A 24,136-nucleotide genomic window follows, 5' to 3' on the forward strand; every position below is an offset into this window, starting at 1 on the left:
TCCTACAGCTCGCCACATAACTCACAGGAGGGATCATAAAACCTGGTAGAAAACGGTCTCACGGTGTAGTGCTTTAAACACAGACACAGAAGCATGAAGATCCCAGATCTGTGGCCTAATATAAAATACATTGATTATTATATCTGTGTGTGTGTGTGTGTGTGTGTGTGTGTGTGTGTGTGTGTGTGTGTGTGTGTGTGTGTGTTTAACAATATAAAAATAAAATCGCCCCCCCCCCCAGCAGAAAACTGCAGCGATCGAACCGAAATGAGAAGCAGTCCCGCTGTGCAAAATTCAGCACAGAGTCCAGGTGGTGAAAATCCACACAGCAGTGTGTGTGTGTGTGTGTGTGGGTGTGTGTGTGTGTGTGTGTGTGTGTGTGTGTGTGTGTGTGTGTGTACATCTTCCTACATCTTCAGCACCGAGAGTGAACAGTGGCCCTTGAAGAGGGCGCAGAGACAAGCGAAGACAAAACAAACCATTAGTCTCGCTGTCCTGCCTCGCCGTCGCACACGGCCCTCCTCTCCCCAGAACTAACAGGACCACTGAAGCACCAGGCTGAGCCCCTTCTGGCCTCACGGAGCTGCATTCCATCAAGCGTGAAAATAAAATAAAAAATAATAATAATAAAAAAAAAAAAAATAGATGCATCCAGGCTGCTACGCCACAACCTCCCCCTTCCAAAAAAGAAAAAGCAGTCACTGCGTTGTTGATCCCTTTGGGTCAGGAGTGTGAAGTAAGAAAAGAATGAGCTCGCTCCGCCGTCGAGTTAAATTGATGTAGACAACTTTTGGAGGCACCAATAAAAGGACACTTCATCCCTCCAGATTTCATCAATGTCAAATGTGTAGTGAAGCGGTCGTGGCAGAGTTGGAAATGGTGACCTTTAAATACAGCACTCCCATTGGGCTGATCGCCGTCATTTGCAAGCGGAGAAGCATTTGGTGACACATTTCATAGTCAGTCTGACTTAAAATGCAGGGCTTCTAGGAATCGAATGAGTTAGTGGAGGCGAGCAACTTCAAACAATCTCAAAATGATTCTCGTGAGAGCCGTGTTTTTGCTCATCTTTCTTGCTGTGCAGTGAGGAATAGGCAGCTCTGACCTTAAAAGACTCACTTTTCATGAAACACGACCACCACTTGTTAAAGGTGCTCAGTACGGAAATCTGAGCACATCTAGTGGCTCCACAAGGCTGACAGCAGCTGACGGTGCTAACAGCGCAAACAATAGCAACAGTGCTGGCAGAGCTAACGGTGTTTACCTGGGGGGGAACCGGAGGGTGGGCGCTACCGTAACGACGCCCTGGGACTGGACGGCGTTAAAAGTCACCACCTCGCTCCCTCCCTGGCTCGCTCCCTCGCTTCCTCACTCCCTGTAGTCTACATGAAACTATCTCGGCATGAGATATGCTAACACATACTCTAGCCCTCTCACAGCCCAACAGCTAGCTAGCCCTACCACACCTATCGGCGTCAAACCAGGAAGTCGGTGGTAAAGTAGTAAAGCCTGATTGATTTGATTGGCTGCTTTGGGTAAAGTGTTGTATTTGAACTTGTGTGCAAACCGCTAGAAAAACACGCAAGAGAGGAGCTAACGCCAGGCGCCTTAGCATAAGAGAACAGTGGTTTCTAGCGACACGACTCTGTGTGATCGGGGGCCTCAGGGCAACATTAATCCATTACATCTTTACATTGCAAACAGTTATTTTCTTCTATATTATTGCTCTGAATTTCCAAATTAGCACCTGTAGCGAATCACTCAGATAAACTTGTTACACCCTGAAATGCATTGTGATTTTGGGACAAAGATTGACATTATACAGTAGATAGATTTATATTGAAGTGTTTGCATACGGCGCAGTAAAACAGACACACGCTGCACTTTGGTTTGTCAAAAGGCCACGAAAGTACAACGAGACTTGTTTTCCAGCTCCAAGTGGAACTTTTCGAGAGAAGGCACTAATTTAAATGTTGACTTAGCTCCCTGCTGTAAAAGTCTGAGAGGTCATTCTGCTATCTTCAGTTGAGGTATTGTGATTTATACTAAAAGGCTCATGACTCCTACTCGTATATTAATACAGAAGGAAAGGAGATGGAAAAAGTAGCCGATTGAAAAAGTTTCTTTTCCCAGTTCCACTTGCAGGCCAGTGTCTCTCTTCAGGTGTGGAGAACCATCAGCTGTCAAAGTTGACTGTCCCTTCTATTCCGATTACAACCCGGGGGGGGGGGGGGGGGGGGGGGGGGGGGGGGGGGGGGGGGGGGTCTTATGAGGATCACAGGAGGGACAAAAGAGTCTTGTTTACCAGCGATGTCTTTCCCTCCCACTTTTCTGTTTCTGCACACAACTGGAGGCGTCTCAGCGGGGGGGCATCCTACTTTTTCCAGGCTGAATGCACTTGCTACAGTAAACATCCTCTCTCCTGCTGCACCCTGGGATGAGCAGACAGACACAAATCACTGTGTCGATGCGATGGGGCAAGGCGAGAAAACAGAAAAGGGGGAGTGAAGGACATGGATTTTTTTGGTTTTATTGCAGCCCACTATGATGAGAGAATATAGAGTGGTGCAGGGATGACGCGTTTTGTTTTTTTGGGGGGGTTTTTAGGCCGACCTCGGAAGTCAGCATCACACTGGTTCCCTCAACAAAATGTAAATGTGATTTTTCCCATTGTATTTTGCATTATTGCAGAAAATAAGCTCTGTAAACAAACATTTATGATACTCACACGTTTTGTTCAGCAAGATAATCTTCACAATTGAACAGCACTTTCAGGATTTTTGAAACGTGAATGCAATCGGCAGTAGTAAAAAGCTAACGTTGGCCTAAAGAGGTACTACACCACAGTCAACCGAGTACACACACACACACACACACACACACACACACACACACACACACACACAACGAGGCTGTGAAGGAGGACTAGTCGGCGTGATGATGTTTTGTAGACTCATCTACCCACTTGTTAGCATCTACCTTTTTGCAGAAGGGGTTTTTACTGACTTATTTAATATCGTAGAACAAAGCGTTAAAATCTCTCCAGCTTGCATTAACCACAGACCTTACTTCAGGCATCTAACCAAAACACTATTCGAAAAACCCGAGACGAGGGCACAGGAAGTGCGTGTATGCCGACTCTTTTCTGGGTTTTAGCGCTCATTCTGCAGCGCTCTATTAGAGCCTCTGCTCCACCAGCAGAGTTCGCTGTTAACGGGGTGAGATGACTGTAGTTTCGGTTTTGTATTGAATACCAGTGCTGGTTTTATACATGCTATGTGGGTAGTAAAGCGTCTATACCTAGTATAGGTAGTAGAATGAGCCACCTTTAACGCCTTCATTTCTGCAAACATCAGCATCCGAAATGGTCCCTAGTTTGATGCCGGACGAGATGGAGGCACTGGTGGGGTTGACAGTTGAGTCGTGCCCAGCAGCATGCAGCAGCCTGGTGTTTAGCGTCTTTAGCATGGCTAGCTAGCGCTGCCTCTCTAATGTTCAAAGTGTCAAAACATTTTTCTACATAGTTCCACATTTTTCACGCACCGGGCCGTGCTCTTTATCAAGTCATGCCTTTTCAGTTACAACGCAGCGTTAAGTGATCTGCCGGAACAGTAACAGCCTCTTTTAACCTTCTATATGTTATTATACAGGTATTTGTGAAGCAATTTTCCACTTTTTTCTAAACATTTTTGGGTTAATTTATTTTTCCAATACTTCTCCAGGCCTGGAAATTGCTATTTTCAAAATATTACACATTGCAGCACAACATACTGCCAAATGTCCCAGAGTTAAACATGATATCAGCGCCAACCACAGTATGCCCTTCATATAATTTAGTGCTTAGTGCAAAATCAGGGTCCTGATCAATCTATGTCATTATGTGGCATTACAGGAGCCCCTTCAAAAGAGGTCATTTTCATTGAATATCCTGATAATTCATAACTTGTGTTACTTTGTGTTTTTCATGTTAACTTTTTATGATATGAGAAGTCGACAGAGGCTCAGGCTCAAGTTGGTGAAGCCGCTCGTGATGAGAGTTTAAAACCTGCCATTTAAATCACTCACACATGCAGGTGCTCAGCGTTAATGATCGATAACATCGGGAGTCCTTCTTTCTGATCTTTCAGATCAAAACAGCATCTTCTTCTTCTTCTTAGTTAATCACCACCTCTCCCTTACAGCTTTGGAGCAAACAGCACTCCCTCTTACTTCCTTACTAATTTGTGGTTGTGGTTGATGAACAAAGCTACATTCAATCCACTGTCAACTATCAACCTTTATAAATAATATCCCACTCAAAAGGACACATATTGCATTCCCACTCCCCTACAACCTCCCCCAGGCTGTCTGCTGACGCAACAGAGCAGCTCCCATTCAGTGCGGCTGATGGTTGACTGTCACCCACTCAGCATAGAGAGAACCCTGCAGCTCTCAACAGCAACGAGTGACTGCAACAGCAAGACGGCCTTGCAGTCAGTGTGTGCGACGACTTGCATTTTTGTCACATCCGCACTGCAACTCCCATCACATGCCGCGTTTAGAAGTTTACTTGAATGAGACAGGAATGCACGACTCCCCTGCACTCCACATGTCAGCTGAGGAAGGGGGGGGGGGGGTGGTTGGCCGGGGAATGCAGACAAACCACCCGAGGTGCAGGGCAGGTGAGTCAGGTGGAGTTGCTGCACCCTGTGTGTAATCAGTAATTGCACTGCATGCACGCACTACTAGTTCAACAAACAAGAATAAAGCCTTGATACTGGGAGGAAGAGCGGCGAGGACGTTTTATTGTCACGGCTTCACGTGACACACACACACACACACACACACACACACACACATACACACACGGAACCCGAGCGTCTTCGTGGGCAGACCGTCGCCCTTTGAACCTTGTTCAATCAGGTGCTCACCTGGTGTGTTCATTCAAATATTTGCTTTGCCACCACAGACTGTGATATGTGATAGTTGGTAATACCCACTTACAAATCCCCATACAAATCCTCCTGACACATGTGCTGAAGGGGCCGGCACGGGACGCACTAAAGCTATTGGGACTGTGTTTTCGCTAGGAACTGAGATTCCATGGGAGGAATGTGTAGAAGCAATCGAAACCTGTCGATAATGACATCTCTTTATTGCAGGAGTAGCTCACGGGCGGGGGGGGGGGGGGGGTCCCTGGGGCGCACATTTTCTGTTGAACCCTCATTGCCCCCCCCCCCTCCTCTCAATGTGAATGTATTCCTGTCCCCTCCGAGTACCCGCTGAGTGCAGACCACACAGCAGCAGACCACTCACGGCAGCTTAATTATATTTTGCCCAGAGAGACCCAGACACCCACCAGCGCTGGAAAATAAACTACCTGGCTGCAGCTTTTGCTGCTCTGTGTCAATTAGCTGTGTGGTAATGTGATTTAAAACGCCTTAAGGCCCTGCGGTATTGCGTTTTATGATGCTGTAGTGTGGGACATTCGCAGACAAATGTGCATTTAATAAAATAACCAGAAATCAATTGACACACTATTTAAGTTGGGGGTCTCAGGGCCCGTTGGGAGTCTGGGGCCCATGCATGTTTTAATCAAATAGATATATAGCCTCGCTATGAACAAAAACAACATTTCCTCTAGATATTTCCAAAAACATACAACTGGTATTTGTGCAACTATAAAAGTTGTTCCCTTTGTTAGAAAGACAACATTTAACATCTCTCTCTCTCAAGTAATTTCTAATCCCTTTCTCAAAGGCATGCCGGGAAATTAAACTAAGTGGCCTTCACACTTTTCCTCTGAGGTGAACAGGTAATAAAACATACTGCAAAACAAAAGCAGCACAACCAACCAGTGTGTCCTCACCTTGAACTCCACGGACAGCAGCGGGGTGTACTCCAGGGTCCACAGACCTCGAACAAGCGACGCCAGCTGCTCGGTCACCTCTCCCCGGGCGGCCTGCGGCTCCTCGCCCCTCACCTCCCCGTTCACCCTCCCGTGGCCCGCCTCGGACTTGTACTGCTCCAGCCCCAGGTACTCGGCCAGCAGGTCCGTGTTGCTCAGGCACTGAACCACGGCGTTCATGAAGCAGGTGTTGCCGTGGTTCTTCAGTCCCAGCACCCCGGGGGTCTTGTCGCCGTGGCACCACGACAGCCTGCTCTTCATCGAGCCGTGCGAGGAGGACGCCACGGAGCTCTTCTTCGCGGCTCCCTCCCGGGCGACTTGCGCGCCGTCGTCTTTGAAACCCCCCGAAGCGCTCGGCCCGAAGCCGCCGTCGTCGTCCTCCGCGTCCGGCGGCTCCGCGTCGCCAAAGTGCGCCAAAGTGCCCAAAGTTTTAAGGATCCTCCCCATGAAATTCCCAAAAGATCGCAGCGATTTCTTTCTGCCGAACCTCCCGGTTTTGTATTTCTTATCTTTTCGCTTCCTCGTTTTGGGTTTCATGGCTTTCCTTACCTTGTTTTCCTTGCGGGTATCCATGGCGCTACTACTTTATAGGACCGCGAGGAAGAAATGAAACGGACGGCGGAGTCGCACCTGTCTGCCGGGGCTGTCTACCCCTCCTCCTCCACCTCCTCCTCCTCCTCCTCGTTTCTCTCCGCAAACCTTACCGCTGAGGTGGCGCCGATAAGGCACATGATTACTGATAATATCCCCTGTGACATCCCGGTACAAACTCCCAGTAGCCAACGGTGTGGTCGCGAGCCCGCGCGATTCGTGGAGCGACGCTCTCTCTCCAGGAACAGAGAGATGAGACGCTTTTCCTCCCTCCACACTCAGCAGGTTCAATTACACTTCCTCATCGATGGCTGTCAAGCGCTGGATCGCACGCGCGGACTCGCTAATTCCTCCCTCCTCTCCTTTCCTGTCTACGGGGCTACAATGAAGTTTCTATTTGGAGGATTCTCTCTTATGCCCGCCCCTCAGACATGGACTTCATTTACCTGGACTATTACTGATAGTGTATCACAATAGTGAGCAGGACTGCTCTTCTTCACACACTCTCGCACTGATGCTGGACTGGCAAAGAGGAGAAAGAATAACTTAACCTGTCTTGTTTGCTACACAGGGAACAAGGAAGTTGTTTAATATGTGGTAATCTCGGTTAGCATCAAACTGCCCTCTGTAGGACTGGTTACAACATCACCTGATTTAGTGTCTTCAGAAGGTGTCAAAAGAAGACATGAATGGCATTCGTTGGATGATTCTGCTAATATAGACATGTTTCTCTTTCTGCTAAATGAGACTATCCACATAACGGTCTTTTGCTTCACTCTGCTGCTGAAATACCTTGTCTACAACACACATGCATTTACAGACACATGTACAGCATCCTATAAATAGCCTGGCTGCTGCTATAACAAACATTAAAGCTGCTGCTACTGCACCATGCAGGAAAACTCCACAAAGTAAGTCAAATGGATTTCAAAGAACCACTCGGCCTGTTTGCGGTTCTGGGACTCAACATCTTTTGTGCTATATTCAGATTCTAATCATCTGAAGCTTAATTTCACAGCTCACCAGTACTAAAGATTGAATTTAATGCGCCAGATGTGCTGATTTATTGAAATAGATAGTCCGGGCCCCATCTGATATTTCCATAATTTTTCCCCCGATGCACTTATTAAAGCATCGTTAGGAAACACACCATTGTTAACAAATAAACATTATCATATTTCCTTACAGAAAATGACCCACAACGGTCCACTGTTCAGTAGCGGGGGGGGGGGGGGGGGGGACGCAGACGACAGCAATGCCCTTTTTCATTTTTTACTGACTTGGTATATACTATAGGTTTGCTATTTTACTTTTTTTGGGGGGGGAGCAGGGGTGAGGTATTCATTATTTAAATTAGCCATTCTGAACAATAGTGAGGAGAGTGGGTTTGGATCAGAGCTGCTGTCTTGACCAGAATCCTTCAGGGAGCCGCTGTTGATAGATTAGCGGACTGAGTCTGGGCCTCCTCCTGGTCTCTACTGCCCTCGATCCAGACCTTTGAATTCGTCAATCTAGTTGATAACTCTGATATCAGCCAGTGTCTCTACAGAAACAGAATCATAGCTGTGTAAATGTAATGCACTGTGTAGTACACCCTTGTTTTTACATATTGTGGTTTTATGGCATCGAGACAGCGTCTGCAGAGCGGCATTCATTCTGTTGTTCTCAAGAAGTCTAAAGAAGCGTAATGCGGACACTTTGATGTGAAGAATACCTTCTTGTGCCTTGAAGTGTAATTTTACACTCGCGTTAAGTGTCGCTCTGTGAATTCCCACCTATATTCGGCTCCTGTGGGGAATTACCACTGAAGTGCCCGCACTGCTCAGGAAGTGTAATCTTTTCATTTCTTTTTTTTAAATCGTCCATTCTCTACAACAACAAACAATCTAACAAAAGTCGTTGATGCTTAATCACATTGCATTTATTTGCTTTTGGTCTGAGTGTAAAGCTATTCTACGGTTGAACTCTCACAGCAGGAAAGATTAACGTCGGTGGATTACAAGTTGCTGGTTGCAGTCCACATGCACACATTAAGAGTCCGAAGGGTGAGGGAACCTCCACCGGAGAATGGCTCCGTCGGCGCTGGTGCTGATTAAGATGCGGTTATTGGAGCAGATCTTGATGCTGGTGATGCTGCTACTGTGAGCTACTCCTACGTGGGTAACCACACCTTTCATGTAGTCCCACACCTTCACCAGCTTGTCATCTCCGCCTGTCATGGAGAGGTGAAAAACACGTCAATAACCTCAGAGACGTTTGAGCAGAGTCGTGTAGTGTCAGAGGAGATGAAAACGAAGGCTGCAAACAGATGAGAACACTCTCGACTATATATGAGAGTGAAAAAAGACAAATGGAAAGTAGCACAATAATGCCACGACTGAAACAAATCGAAGGATTTCATGATACAGTTTTTAACTGAAGTGACTCTGACTGAAACTACATTCACAACTAGAATTACTGCCTGGCGGTTGTATGCCTCCGCCACACAGTCAAGTTGCAGTTTACAACCATGTCATCACTGCATCATTGTATCCTAATAGACATTCGTGAGAAATTGTCACAACTGGCATTATGAATTCTTGAGTTATGGCCAAAAACGGTGAACTTGACTTTCGACCACCAGTTTGTGCCAGATGTAATGAAATTCCCTCAGCGTTCTTGAGATATTGTGTTCACGAGAATAGGACGGACGAGATCACAGTGACCTTTGCCCCCCCCCCCCCCCCCCCAAAATCAGTTGATCAGAGGACGTTTGTGCATAATTCTAAGAAATTCCCTCCAAGCGTTTCTGAGATGTTGCGTTCACGAGAATAGGACGGACGGACAAATGCGTTCACTAGAAACAAATCAAATCAGTTCATCCTTGAGCACAATTGGGACTTTTGTGCCAAATTGGAAGAAATTCCATGCATGCATGTCGAGAATTTGTCGGTTGAATTGCGTTGAAAGAAAAATCTCTTACGAAGGAGCACAGCGACAACAGTAAAACGAGCAGTGGGCCACACCTGTCACAAAGTGCCCGCCGTCCTGTGAGACGTGCACGCCGTTGATGGACCCGGACTGCGAAGCCTCCAGTTCTCTGATGGCGGATCCGTCAAACACGTCCCTGTAGACAACCTGAGGGGGAAGTCAACACATTACACATATTAGCTCATCCCCGGCATTGTTTATGCGAGACTCCCGTGTCCAAGAGGGAGGGAGAGTGCGCCCGTGCTGTGCGCTGACATTGTGGAGTCTCTTTTCCTCATCATAAATGGCACAGCGCCTTGTGAGCTCTCTGCTGTTGTTTGAATTATAGTAGTAATTGCTTTTGAAGATTGATGCAGGCGGAATATGCAGATGGTCTACTATTGTAGTTGTGCTATTATTCCTTCGCGTTATCATTATTTCCTATTTTGGTGATATGCAATATGTGACCTCAAACTATGAACTAACTTTACTGTTTTATTATTTGTATTCTGTGTGGAAATAAGTAGGTCTATGGTGAGATTCTATCACACACACACATCGATTGAAACCATGTGTGCTGATCTAAATGAGATTTAATCCCCCCCCCCCAGCTTTATAGCTGTCAAAGTATCAAGTCTCACAAAAGGCAATTGTTAGCCAAAGTTATTTATAGCGCGGGTGGCAAAAAAACATCACAGTGCCGCACAACAACAAGAGTCCTTTCTTGTTATTTATATGACCGAGCTGATTACATTATTAAAAGTTAAATACTGTAAATGAGGGGCCAAGTGGATTTGGTCGTTAAAATCAGTCTTCTGACTCATCCTGTACGAATGAACATCTGGTGGCGATCTCTGTCCCTGTTTTAAAGTCCGGAAGGCGTTTCAAAGTTAGTAAAAGGCAGGCTGAACCTCAACGTCCATCAAGCGTTCAAAGCAGTACACACGTCAGATTTAAAGATCTAGTTCGGGAGAATCTGTATGTATCATTGCCGTAATGCTGCTAATGAACAATACACCAAATTGTACTATGATCATTGACTAAATTAAATGAAATCAAGCCATATGCAGCATTAGGTGTGTAAAAGGAAAAGTTCATGTTCCACAGAGCTGCGCAGAATAAGCCCAACACTTATAAGAATAGCCTTTGAGACAGGATTTCATTTCTCTGCACAAGACCATGCCTGTAATGCATTAGAGGAGGGGAAATGTAATCTCACACAGACATATCAAAGGCTGTTGGTTATTATGGAATGAAAGAGGAACAAAAGGCTCAGACTTATTTATAGTTTCAGAACTGCAGAGTGATTCTCAAAGCAATAAGCTGCCCTTACGAGCCAGGGGAACATTTTCTGTGGGGGCCGGCCAAGCATGGGATTTTTCTCTGCTACAGATTGGCTCACTGCAGACGGAATGGCTCGCTGATATTAATATTCCTACAAAATAATTTCGCAAAAGGGGGGAAAACGCAGCCACAATCTGAGGGGGGAAAAAATGGTTCATTACAAACACAGAATACCAAGTTATGAAATCCTTCCGTATTTAAATCCAGAATCACAGCGGAACGCGAGGCTTGCAGCTGTGCAGGATATGCAAATTCACTCAGATGAGGTGTGTGTTTCTAATGTGACCACACAGCAAACAAAGCCGTACATCTCCAAATACCACGAATGACGGATCACAATCATGTTCATACGATTTTCTGCAACACTCCTCCTTTTTCTCCCCCGTGTCATCCTCCTCCTTGCCACAGTCTCGACCTCTCCCTCCGTCATTATCTCATTTCGGCAGCTTATTAGAGACTCCCACCTGTGTGAGTTGTCGCGGCCCATCTGTGTTCTCTCCACCTCAGTCTGGGAAACTTGCTCATAGCCACAACATGGGCCTCCAGGAAATTAATCAAGTGCCGCAGACAAGGGCCAGTCAGGCCTACTGTCGGTAATGCTCACCTTGTTACCAGGAAAGAGCCTGTAGGGGGGGACCCACTGGTCTATTTTGAGATTTGGGTCTATTTTGCATCTGTAAAGTTCTCCTAAATTCACCAGAAGTTTGAATTAGATACTACCTAATTTGCATATTTAAGCATAACATTTGAGAAAAGGTGTAATACAAAAACAAATTGTCTTAATGTAAGTAACCAATGTTATTCAATGTATCTACCCCAGTCACCTGTACTGTCTTTAAAGTGTATGTCATTTTACAATACAAATCTTTAAAGGTCATTTTCTAAAAAAAAAAAAAAAATTCTCATACTCTGGAAATGTATGCAAATTAGCATTTATTTGATAAGCTAATGGTTATTTGCATATTTACCCATCAATTTTAGAAAACTTGGAATAGAAAAAATAATGATCTTAATGTAAGTAATCCACTGGGGAAGTTTAATGGTGATATATGTTTAATTAAATAGTTTCTAACCCTATTCAGCAGTAGTGTCTCCCCTTAAAGGTGCATACCATGGAAACGAACGTTCCCGGCTCATATTGTGCTGCAAAAGTACATCTAAATTATGTGAGGCATCAATGCTGCACCAAATAACTGGACAGAACACAATAAGACCTCTTTCAATCGTTCCCGTCCACCATATTGTTACTGTCTCTGAATGCAGCATCAAAACATGCATCGTCATCAACACGATCTCTCCCTGACCCTCCACACGCCTTGTCTATTTTTTATTTTCTCTTGGCCACTGTCTTTCTCTTCACACCTTTTTCTTCACTTGCATTGGTTTCCTCTCTGTGATTTTACCCATCGAGGCATGCAGGGACGTGATGGAGGGTCAGGGTGAGGAGGGGAGAGAGAGGGAGGGAGGGAGGGAGGGAGGGAGAGAGAGAGAGAGAGGAAGAGGGAAGGAGGGATGGAGAGAGAGAGAGAGAGAGAGAGAGAGAGAGAGAGGGAGGGAGGGAGGGGGAGAGAGAGAGAGAGAGAGAGAGAGAGAGAGAGAGAGCAGAGCATCGGCATTTTCTCCCCTAGACAGAGCGCCTGTGTCTTAGGATGAGCAGATGGTGGATCTGGCTGGCACTTGGGCACATCCGCAGGAAGCCACGGACGCCATAGCGCTCCCCTACTCGCAGTGTCTCCCTTCTCCCTCCCCTTTCCCCAGAATCACTCACTCTCTCTCTCTCTCTGCTCACTCAGCACATCCACAGCGCTGCGTTAATCAGCACAACTTGTCCTCGCCTCTCGGCACCGTTGAGGGTCTAGTGTGTGGCCGAGGGTTCAAGGGGTGCGGATGAAGCGCACAATCAAGGAAACAAGCGCTCCATCCTGCCGCTGTGAACTTCTGACCTGTTGTAAATAAGCGGTGACGAGTGAATCAACATGACTCTCGCAAAATAACAGACTCGAAAGGGCTGAGCGTCTCTGTCTCTGCAACTAGCAGCCAACGCAACGGCTTAATTATGTTCAGCTGAGAAACAAATTACAAGCTTTTCAAACTAATTGGTGGACATGCAAGTGTGTGTGTGTGTGTGCATGTGTGTGTGACTGTGCAAGTCCTCTCTATGCTGATCTTACCAGAGCAGCAGGCCTTTTTCTCTGATGCGCACTGAGTGGAGATTATAATAACAATAACAGCACAATGAGACATCTACATTATGCGAGTGCCAGTCTCTTTCCACCCCAAGGGATTCTCAAACATTACAATCATTAGGTTTTTTTGTTTTTTTCTTCCTGTTTTTTTCTTCCTGTATGCTGAGTTGCATAAAAAAACACCCAAAACAAGTCTTATCGTAAAGACACCTGACCTGACATCAGTAATGGGATGTGCTGTACTGGTTGGGATATAAATGAAGTAAAAAATAATACACATATTTTTTAAATGCCTACGGGAATTACCTTAAAAATGCATTCTGAACATTAACTCAAGTGCTGAACTTGAAATTAGACGTACTTGTTGAGTTTTGAGTTGATTATTTCCACTTTATGCAACTTTAGACTTCTACTTAACTCAACTTTATAGGCTGAGAAAACGTGCCTTCTTTTAAAACTAAATAAACTATTTAAAAGTAAACTTAGCAGATAATACTCATTTTCCCAGTAGGATATTAGTACTTCTACTTGAGTAAAGGGTCTGAATAATTCATCCACCACTGACGGTCCCAAAACGCACCTTCCTGTCAGTCCCACTGGTGATGATCTGGTATTCCTCTGGGTGGTAGCACACCGTCCGGAAATGTGTGTTGGCAATCCCCATCTGAAGACTCACAAACCGCCTACAGCAGGAAAAGCAGACGATGGTGCAGAAGTTGAAAGAGGAGAAAAAAAAACGATCGGAGAGAGAAGTCTGACTGACTTTCACCAGTGCAGCGGTGGTGTAGAAAAATCACATGTGGTGAAAGTACTCTCACATCATGAGTTGCCAGCAGCAAATAACTATTTGCTCTGTAAAGATACGGTGCAGTAATGTCTACCTGAGCAGAGAATGAAGTCACTCTATCAGCACTGTGTTAGCTCTATCAGCACTGTGTTAGCTATATCAGTCCTGTTAGCTATATCAGCACTGTTAGCTCTATTAGCACTGTGTTAGCTCTATCAGCCCTGTTATCTCTATCAGCACTGTGTTAGCTCTATCAGCACTGTTAGCTCTATTAGCACTGTGTTAGCTCTATCAGCACTGTGTTAGCTCTATCAGCACTGTTATCTCTATCAGCACTGTGTTAGCTCTATCAGCACTGTTAGCTCTATTAGCACTGTGTTAGCTCTATCAGCACTGTGTTAGCTCTATCAGCACTGTTATCTCTATCAGCACTGTGTTAGATCTATCAGCACTGCTATCGCTATCAGCACTGTTAGCTATATCAGCCCTGTTAGCTCTATCAGCACTGTTAGCTCTATCAGCCCTGTTAGCTCTATCAGCACTGTGTTAGCTATATCAGCCCTGTTAGCTATATCAGCACTGTGTTAGCTCTATTAGCACTGTGTTAGCTCTATCAGCACTGTGTTAGCTCTATCAGCACTGTTAGCTATATCAGCACTGTTAGATCTATCAGCACTGTTAGCTCTATCAGCACTGTTAGCTCGATCAGCACTGTGTTAGCTCTATCAGCACTGTTAGCTATATCAGCACTGTTAGATCTATCAGCACTGTTAGCTCTATCAGCACTGTTAGCTCGATCAGCACTGTGTTAGCTCTATCAGCACCTTTGAATTTGGAATTTAGCACCTTTAATGTAGCCAAACATGTTTTCTTTTCCACGCAAACAAAATAAACACAAGCTGATCTGTGTAATTATACAATAAAAAAAAGATGAACTGTGCATTCAAATAAAACATGCATGAGCAACTTCCTGTGTGGACAGATGTATCTAGCTGGACAGGATGCCAATCTAGATTAATTAAGGCTAAAGGCTCTTGTCTGACTAATCTAGTCTGACTGTTCAACAACAGCTTGTTAGTAATCATACAAAAAAAGGAAACATCTATGCCACTCTGGATGCATACAGTCTGGAAGCCTTTAATCCACAGACTTGTTCATTGAAGAGGCTAGTCAGTGAAAAAACAAGACGACTTTTAAAAGGTTTTATTCTCCTCCTCCCCGCAGATTAAAGGATTTTAAGATTTCTTCATAAAGAATACACTGGATTTCTTTTTATTCCCTCTGTACCAGCCAGACGCCGATGAAGTGCTTCAGGATTTTACTCTTATTTCAACGCGGACCTGAAAGCAGCACGCTCTATTTTCTGTAATTGTCTCTCTGGTGTCTGTGTATGTCTTTAGCTATTATGTATAGTATTATTCATTCTTTTTGCTGGATAATGTGATTAACTCATCCAGTAATAAGTCTTTCTTTCCACCCATTTTTTTCAACTCAATTCAACTGAGCAAAATAGTTGAGTTTCAGGAAAAATCAAATCAAAATTGAGAATTAATTCATTACAAATTTGACTTACATAGTCATGTCATTACATAGTACTACCAAGAAAGGTGAGTATTTTATGCACTGACGATTCGAGAAAAAAAATGTTTAAAGAGGATGTACATGTGAATTGTGTGTGTGTGTGTGTGTGTGTGTGTGTGTGTGTGTGTGTGTGTGTGTGTTTGGGGACACAGATGGGCTACTCACACTATGTCCCAGATGATCCAGGTACCATCAGCGCTGGCAGTGACACACTCTTTGCTGTCACTCTTGATCTTGATACAAGTGATGGCGGCTCTGTGCTTCTTCATGGCCTCCAGCAGCCGATGGCCTTGCGGCTGCAGCTCCCAAGCGCAGACCTACAACAGGTGAGCCCCGACTCATTTACCAGTCGTCAGATATGGCACTTCATTTAAAAGACTCTTTCCACTTTGTTTCAACGCCAACTATGGATACATAATGGATTCATGTGACTATTTGCCGTGCAAGCATTTTAACTTCAATTTAATAATTCACAGCTTCACATTTTCAAAGAAAAAACAATTTCAGTGTGTTTCCATCCGGTGAGAACGCGGAACATTGCACTCTGTTTTGTGAACGAAGCCTACTGACCTGTCCGTCTCCCCCTCCGCTGATGATCCTCTTGCTGTCCCTGGTGCCAGCGATGGCTGTCACGCCCATCCTGTGCGCGTCGTGAATGATGTGCATGAGCCGGCCACTTTCCGGCCCAAACACGCGGATCTTACCATCGTTCCATGCTGGAAGAGAGTAAAAAAAAATCGAATTTGCAACAGTCAGTCATCAATCTTTCTTTGTGGTGATTTGTTTGCAGATGTTTCTCTTCCGGGTTCCCACCACTGATGATGCTGTGTCCGTCAACCATGATGTCCAGGGAGTTGCAGGTCATGTTGGGCACGGTGATCCGCAGCAGCTCTTTGGACATGTCTATGTGCCACAACCTGATGTCCTCCTCGGAGCAGGTTGCAAACAATTCAGATGTTCCACTAAAAAACAAACACACAAAAAAAAGAGAGAGATGTGGAATTATAGTTCCCTTATAAAAGACTGCTTATTGAGTTAAAGGCATATGGTATTATGGTATTAACCCAGTATCCATGCAATATATCCGTATACAATGTTACTAAAACCCTAAACTGTGTAATCTTAAAACTGACATGGATGAGGCAAGCTTATGTCGCCCCCTGGTGAGCACAAAGCGGTACTGCAGTCATGCATTATGAGAGATTACAGTAATGGGGTTTAAGCCCTTTTGCGCCCAAAAGAGACACAGCGATTCATGCAGAGTATACTCTTACATGTGTGATACTTTTGGTACCAGAGGAAATGATTGTTCTTATTACATGAATGTCAATTAATTTAGGATATACTGTTTATTAATTGCCAATTTCAAAAGCTGTAAAAAGGCTTTTTGCCTATTTTACTTCCTCCCTGAAAGTGTCTAGTGTGCCACTCACTAAACTATGACTACGTCCTTGACAGCGCTGTTGTGGCTGGTGGAAATGAGTTCCTCTTTGAAGTCGTCACAGCCGAAGCAGTACATCTGAGCCACCTCCGTCCCAACGAAGAACTGTTGGCCCTCTCCTCTCATAGCGATGGAGGTCACACCCTTCTCCAGCTGGACTTTCCTAATGTGGGAGAAGGAGGGGGGGGGGCTGATAATTAGCACTGTAAAATAAACACAGAGGTACCCTAGATATTTATTCTAATGTACAAGATATAGAGGAAAAAAAACCTTGCACACCATGAACAAATGTAAGTATATCTTTTAAATGGAGATGATTCAAATGACACGGTTGTTGGACTCACTTAAGAGTTTTGAAGCTAGTCCTGGAACACAGAGTCAAGGTTCCGGATCCAGAGCCCACGAGCAGGTCCCCATGCTTCAGAACCCTGAGGACATTGACACCCTGCGCAGAAAAGCCACGAGCACTGAGATTTAAGATATAGTCAAATTCATAGTTGACACTAGCTGAACTATATATACGTATATATATATATACGTATATATATATATATATATATATATATACGTATATATATATATATATATATATATATATATATACGTATATATATATATATATATATACGTATATATATATACGTATATATATATATATATATATATATATATATATATATATATATATATATATATACGTATATATATATATATATACATATATATATACATATATACACATATATATATATATACGTATATATATGAAGACCTGGCAAGTTTTAGTTGTACTCGCCGACCTACCATGCTGTATTTGTCTTTAGCTGGACCAGAGTCGCTCAGAAGCCCCGTCTTCAGGTTGATTTTCATTATGTCTCCACTGGTGGTGCCACAGAAAATGAACTGATCGTCCTCTGAGATCTGAGTCATATTACAAACACGTCAACATGACCAAAACACTATCTAACATAACTGTAGCTGGTGTACAGCATCGGCCTCGCACCTGTACACATTTCACAGTCCTCTTCAGCTTGCCTGTCTGACACTCCGTGGGCCTGATCTTCCTGTTGGGGAGGTCCAGCTCCCAGACTCGCAACGTTCCGCTGACCAAAAAGAGAAACAACAACACCAAGGATATTAACATACAGAATAAAGAATAACAAGAATGGTACTGGTTGGTTTACCGAATGCCAGCAGACTGCACTCACTCACCTCCCGGCAGAAACAAAGACATTGTCGTCTGTGTTTGAGAACTGCACAGTGAGGCAGTCACCGGCGCTGCGTGGTGAAGCCAGGCTCCCACAGATGGCCTGCTTGGTCTCAATATTCCATACCACTATCCTGCGGACACACAGACAACACTAAATGAAGAAATATGAATAAATAAATACTACTTTTTCAGTAAAATAGAGAATTTTCCAAAGAACGTGTCTGTAGGAAAGTACTGTGTTCATCAAGTGTTACACACTGATAACATGCCAAGAGAAGTGTCTTGATTTGCATAAAGATGGCCGCGGCAGTGTGACAACTGGATTGGGTTTACTCTCACAAAAACATTGCCATTGAAATCTCATTATGATCAGGTTGCAGACACTACTTTTGGAAACTACTATCCTGCTTTTTCGGCTGTCTCGGTTCATCATTCCTGTGTGACGCAACCTGCTTATTAGGGAGGGAGCACAGCTCACTCTGGACGGCATCACCCAAACTTGAGGTTTACCTGCCATCGTCCTGACCTCCGAGGGACACCAGGTACTTCTCGTTGGGAGAGAAGGCCAGTGCTTCTACCTTTACCTTGTGGTCCAGCAGCTGGGCATAGATTGTCCGCTGTGCATAGTCCCAGATGATAACCGCAGCCTAGGAAAAACAAAACGTATACACATGATTGTGAGCACTGGTGGGGGGGATTAATTAAGAGAAACATTTTAGAAATTATAATGCATAACTACTACACCTACCTCAGAGCCCATGAAGGTGACCTGTCCAGAGGCGATGTACGATCCACTTCTGGACACTGAAATACAGGTGACATTGTCCGTGTGTCCATGCAGGAACTCCTGCTTGCCATCTTCGATCCTCTTCAGAATGACCGAGCCTCCCAGAGGGTAGATCAGGTGTTCTTGGTCCGGGTGCACTCTCAGACCAGAAAACACGTGCCCTGATGAGACATGAACGTAAAGGTTAGCATACCGGTCACGTGAGATAGGACGGAGCGTGTTTTAGGGTAAACGCACAGGGGGGGATAAAGAGTTCGCGATCGTGATGGATGGTCTATTGTTTGTTTTAATTAAAAGTAGGTTAGCAGACAGCAATGAGAATGTGCAACCTTTTCCTGCTTGAATCCAAGCAAGTAACTGTTACATATTATTTATATAGTTAGCTTAAGAAAATTAGCAAAACACTTTATCATTTAAAACGTTGAAAAGTTGCATGTTCGCAGATTAGCGTGCTAACATAAGTTAAGCAAGTTGTATGCCTTAAGGTTTGAGTTGTGTTAACCACGGTTTTGACGTTAGGTCAGTTAGTAAGTTAGTTAACGGCTAGTTAGCTAGGTTAACGCAAATAACGTTACCTTAGAAGGGTAACTAACGTTTGCAGGAAAACTTACCGTTAAACCCAATAACAGCCTCTAGTTCAAGCTGAGGCACGCCCTGCGTTGCAAGAGCCATGGCTGAAACAATATATGATCCTGTAAAGTGTTGAGGTACGCCCCAATGTTACTAACATCAAAAAAGTTGCTTTAAAAATAACTAATACCACTCTTTTCTCAAACCAACTTGACAGCTCTGCAACGTTAGATACACCAAACAAACGTTACCTAGCAACAGCTGGGATTCTATTGGCCATTGTCATTGGTGGGTCCTCGTTGCCTTCATGTGCCCTCGGAAACATTACGCATTACCTTGAACATACAAACATTAAGATACATATGTACACCACTATTTTTTTCATTGAATCCCTAGTTAGTGATATTAAGGGACAAATCTACAGGGAAATAGAAACATGTTTCTTTAAAAAAAACTACAACTACATGCCATATTTTTACTGTGTCTTTGCCAAAGGAAGAGACTGATCAACGCTTTCTCTGGGAAACGACATGACACTAAACACCTTAAAGGCAACTATAGGCATCACGTCAACATGCAGCAGAATAGTTTGCTACACCACAACAAACGTCATACACAAAAAATGACTTATGAAGACAGTTTATTGGTGACTATATTTTCTATAAAATAGCTTTCCAGAGAGACTCACATTGCTCAAAGGTGAATTCACATCGTTATCAGCACAACTCAAAGTACATTTGAGGACATTTTAGATCATATGTGTGATACATACTTAGGTACAACTGTGCAAAAAGTTTTATATTAATTTAAATGTTACACAACTCATACCATAGGGAAACTGTTGCTGTTATGAGAAGGTAAGAAATAAACAAACATTTAAAAAAGATTTTAACAAATAAAGTTTTGTTTTTGGCATTCAAGTGTTATTGTAATATTCAAAACAATTAAAAAAAGAAAGTACATTTTTGGAAAATCACTGAGCTACTGGCATAGACTGAACAACGCACACATCTTGAACTGGTTAATGTGTGTTCACTGTTTACGTGAGGTAGCAGATAACATCAGTTGATGTTAAACACTATTGGGGAAGCAGACATTTACTCAGATTTAGTCAAAACTTCAGTCCGACATCTCCATCAATCACACAGATGCAGAGACGCTGCCAGTATGGTTTCTAGCATCAGTTTGGCTGCATGTCAAATACGAGTTCAGGTCTTGGAGTCAGGGCAACTCTACTTTGGTTGTGACACATCTTTTGGTTGATAACAAACAGGAATTCTTCCACACTAGCTAAAGGCAAGTACATCTCTGTCATAAAGGAAGATGTAAACAGAGCTTCACAGCATACAGCAATGTACATAAATAGCCACATGATCAGTTTTCACCCAATTAATAGATCACAACTTTGATCAATAGAAATATTGAGATTTAAAAAAAGAAAAAAAGCTGATCCGGAGGCCTGTACTGAGAATATTGAACTGATGTTTTGTGGCAAAATAAGGCAATCGGCGGGGTGAATAATCACAAAGCTTGAAAATGAGTTCTCAATACGTGACAGAACACCACGTGTTATCTCAACTGAGGCTCCAGGAAGATAGCTTGACGATGAAAATGTCCTCACTATTCTATCCTATTTTTCAACTGTTAGGATTCTCCGAGGGTCCTTCAAAACTTAATCTGTCTTTCGATGTGTCCATGGACATCTGTCTGTGTGTGTGCGTCCTCCGGTGTCTGCTGAGAGAATGGCTCCATGAAAACCTGCGACCGCAGGTGAGGCAGAGGTAGGGCCTTTCTCCCGTGTGCGTCCTCTGGTGTTTCGTCAGCGACTTGTACCGCGTGAAGGTCGCCCCGCATTCGTTGCAAATGTACTTCTCGGACTTGATGTGAACATTTTGCTCGTGTTCTTTCATGTTGCCCAGCTGCGAGAAGCCCTTGCCGCACACGGGGCAAAGGTGCGGCTTCTCTCCCGAGTGGGTCAACCCGTGAATATTCATATCCTGGCGGGAATAAAACCCCTTGGCGCAGATGATGCATTTGTATGGTCTCTCCCCCGTGTGGCTCCTCATGTGCCTTTTGAGTCCTTCGGAGCGGGAGAAGCGGCTCTCGCACAGGGTGCACCGGAAAGGTTTCTCTCCCGTGTGGGAGCGGAAGTGCCGACGGAGCTCCGAGGCTTTGAAGAAGCACATCCCGCAGTCAGCGCAGCAGTGAGGTTTCTCCGGCTGCTCCTCGTGCGTCTTCTCGTGTGCTTTGCAGTGGCCCGACTCGGAGAACCCTTTCCCGCAGACGGAGCAGGTGAAAGGCTTCTCCCCGGTGTGCATCCGCTTGTGACGGACGAGCTTGTTAAGTTTACTGAACGTCTTCATGCAGAACGAGCACTGGTGGGGCACCTTGGGTTTCTTCGAGTGGGTGCGCCTGTGCCTCTCGAGCTTCGACGGCCTGTTGAACACCTTCCCGCAGTCGGGACAGGGGTGCTGGTTAGTCCTGCTGTGGCAGTTCTGGTGTCGGATCAGCTTCTCTTGTTGCGTGAAACTCTTCTCGCAGTGCTGACACTGATGAAGAGTCTTGGGCTTCTTCGTGTGCACAGGCCTATGCCTCTCCAGCTTCGACGGTCTGTCGAACGCCTTGCCGCAGACGGAGCAAGGGTAACTCTTGTCTGATGCGCTGCTCTCTGGCCGTCTCTCGGTTGAGGCGGCGGTTGAGGCATCATTGGAATCCGATTCTGAGAGCTCCTTCACGACGACTCCTCCGGGACCTGAGGAACAGTCACGGCAAAAAGTTACCGACTAATATTACATTAGAGAGGAGGACCCAAGGAAAAATGATGAAAACACAGGGAAGCATCGACGCTTACTTTCCTCTGAAGACTCTGTTTTAGGGACAGACGCGGCGCCCGGGCCCATGACTGCAGCCTGTTCACACGCACAGACGCAAAAACAGACACAAACAGAGGGATTGGAAACTGACATAAGTATGGTAGAGCTGGAATTCAGTGTTGGACTTTCAAGATCTGTATAATATAGCTGAACGGCACTGGATTGTTGAGGAAGAAACTGATTTATCGTCAAATAGCAAATCCCTTAGATTTGTTTATTTTGTATTTATAAAATGCATACTGAAAAAAATCAACTTGTCCGTGTTGTATGGGGGGGACTATGTAATTGTGACATTTTCTAAATGACCACAAACCTAATTTGGTAATTCTGTACAGCAATGGCTATTTCAACAAGGTCCTAGGACACTGCAGGCTGTTTCTTCTTTTTTTTTTGCATGGCAGGGTTCAGCTGTGTGGGTCAGGTGGTGGTTTACTATCATTGACATGTAGCCCTGCTAGCTGACAACCAGAAAAGAATGTGGTGTGCTGGGTGATGAGGACCCCACAGAGGAGAACATGAAGCAGAACAATCCAGCTGTTACCTCGTATGGCGTGTTAATGCTACTTATGATAAACCAGGTGTTGAGAGACGCTTCTCCTTCTTTAACCGGCATCTCTGAAGCAGGGTTAAGATATCACAAAGGCCCATTGTTGGCTATTTTTATTGCACCATCACCTGGCGAGATAGACTATATTCGTATATCATTAATGTACCGACCAGCTATGTAACTTAGCTGTTCACAATGCTGACTTTTGAGGGATCATGCTGCGATGCAAACGGATTGGACGAGACGCGAGAGAGCGTTACAGAATACGCCTCAAATTGGAGAGTAAACAGTGATGATTCAGAAACATCTGGATATGATGGACGTGTAAACATGCAGTAAACATGTTTTTTAATTGAGTTTAGCATGACCCCGTGTCTTTACAGAGAACCCCCCGACTGTTGTGTGGTTAGCGCAAACTATTGTATTGCTTTAGTGGCTGTAAGTGGATTGTTTATCTGGGACACACATGCACACAAGTCAACGTTAGCTATCGGCTAACTTAGCCGAAGCTAACGTTGTTGTCGCGTTGGCTAGCATAGCAAAGGCGTACACGGTCGAGCAGGGCATATAAGATTGAGTCCCACCTCTTTAATAATCCTTAAAACTGAACGTCGGTCACATCTTTTCTCCGCAACGTTTTAAATTCAACCTACTTGACATTTCACGATAACTACTTCGCTACTGCGCTCAGCCTAGCAAACACTCGGAATCTCCGTGGTCAATTCACCCGTCACTGAAATTTTAGTGCACTCATATACTGACATTCGTGGTAACCTCGTTCAAACGGCCGAGATCGGGAGCGAGCGAGGGACTGTTCAAAGTTAGCGAAGGGATCGACGTGAAACAACTTCCGGTTTTCAAAATAATGTCACCAAAGCGTATACAAACTGCATATACGGAAATAAGATTAATTTAATTACATTCACAATAAGTATAACATGTTGAATGCATCTCGTGAGTTAAAGGGAAAATACAACTAAATTGAGCGTGAAGTGTATTAAGTCTTTGATTTGAGGGTTGCTGGAAAGATGATCAAATGAATATCGACGCTTTGTTGACATCTTATTTTGAAAACCAAAACGTGTCTCACGTCGAGCCCTCCGCTAACTTTGCAAAGTCCCTCGCTTACTCCCGTTTGAACGATTTTACCATGAATGTCAGTATATAGGTGCACTCAAATTTCAGAGTCTGCTGATTTGACCGCAGTCTAATCGCTGCAGTTTGCCGAACAAGCTGTAGCAGTGAGGTGTTGATGCCCGTTGCCCGATCCTTACACGATACCTTCAAATGCCACACGTAAATTTGGAAGTTAAATGGTTGTTATCGATTAATATTGTATTTTACTGCTCATGCGCCACGTAGGCGACCTGCTTTGTGCTGTGG

At 44.5% G+C, this 24,136-nt stretch overlaps 3 protein-coding genes across 6 annotated transcripts in view; all 3 read right to left on the bottom strand.

The window, feature by feature from the left end:
* The window catches only part of usp43a (ubiquitin specific peptidase 43a), a 104,725-nt gene extending 98,033 nt beyond the window's left edge, over positions 1-6,692 (bottom strand). The window contains exon 1 of the mRNA XM_068726993.1: positions 5,849-6,692. Coding sequence (XP_068583094.1) covers positions 5,849-6,460 — 612 coding nt within the window. The 5' untranslated portion in view covers positions 6,461-6,692. The remainder of the gene's footprint in view (positions 1-5,848) is intronic.
* A 1,721-nt stretch (positions 6,693-8,413) lies between these two features.
* cfap52 (cilia and flagella associated protein 52) lies at positions 8,414-19,537 on the bottom strand. Of its 2 annotated transcripts, XM_068727774.1 has the most exons (14): positions 19,375-19,537; positions 18,725-18,924; positions 18,487-18,623; positions 17,979-18,107; positions 17,770-17,869; positions 17,571-17,687; positions 17,111-17,211; positions 16,759-16,929; positions 16,139-16,287; positions 15,896-16,041; positions 15,491-15,642; positions 13,538-13,640; positions 9,484-9,595; positions 8,414-8,690 (listed from the first exon to the last, which is right to left on the bottom strand). In XM_068727774.1, the coding sequence occupies exons 1-14, from the start codon at positions 19,433-19,435 to the stop codon at positions 8,509-8,511; spliced, it is 1,860 nt and encodes a 619-aa protein (XP_068583875.1). In that variant the 5' UTR covers positions 19,436-19,537; the 3' UTR covers positions 8,414-8,508. The 2 variants fall into 2 exon arrangements, with proteins under 2 accessions (XP_068583875.1, XP_068583876.1); XM_068727775.1 differs by lacking the exon at positions 19,375-19,537 and having other exon boundaries at positions 18,561-18,623; positions 18,725-18,917.
* Positions 19,538-19,956: 419 nt separating this feature from the next.
* On the bottom strand, positions 19,957-23,475 carry LOC137885444 (zinc finger protein ZFP2-like). 3 transcript variants are annotated; one of them, XM_068727726.1, is made up of 3 exons: positions 23,338-23,475; positions 22,185-22,242; positions 19,957-22,085 (listed from the first exon to the last, which is right to left on the bottom strand). In XM_068727726.1, the coding sequence occupies exons 2-3, from the start codon at positions 22,231-22,233 to the stop codon at positions 20,971-20,973; spliced, it is 1,164 nt and encodes a 387-aa protein (XP_068583827.1). In that variant the 5' UTR covers positions 22,234-22,242; positions 23,338-23,475; the 3' UTR covers positions 19,957-20,970. The 3 variants fall into 3 exon arrangements, with proteins under 3 accessions (XP_068583827.1, XP_068583828.1, XP_068583826.1); XM_068727727.1 differs by having other exon boundaries at positions 23,407-23,435; XM_068727725.1 differs by lacking the exon at positions 23,338-23,475 and having other exon boundaries at positions 22,185-23,325.
* Between the last annotated feature and the right edge of the window lie 661 nt (positions 23,476-24,136).

This window comes from Cebidichthys violaceus, unplaced genomic scaffold, assembly GCF_023349555.1.
Source record: "Cebidichthys violaceus isolate CVI_PGR_0920_01 unplaced genomic scaffold, fCebVio1.0.p SCAF_4, whole genome shotgun sequence".
NCBI classification, from domain to species: Eukaryota; Metazoa; Chordata; class Actinopteri; order Perciformes; family Stichaeidae; genus Cebidichthys; species Cebidichthys violaceus.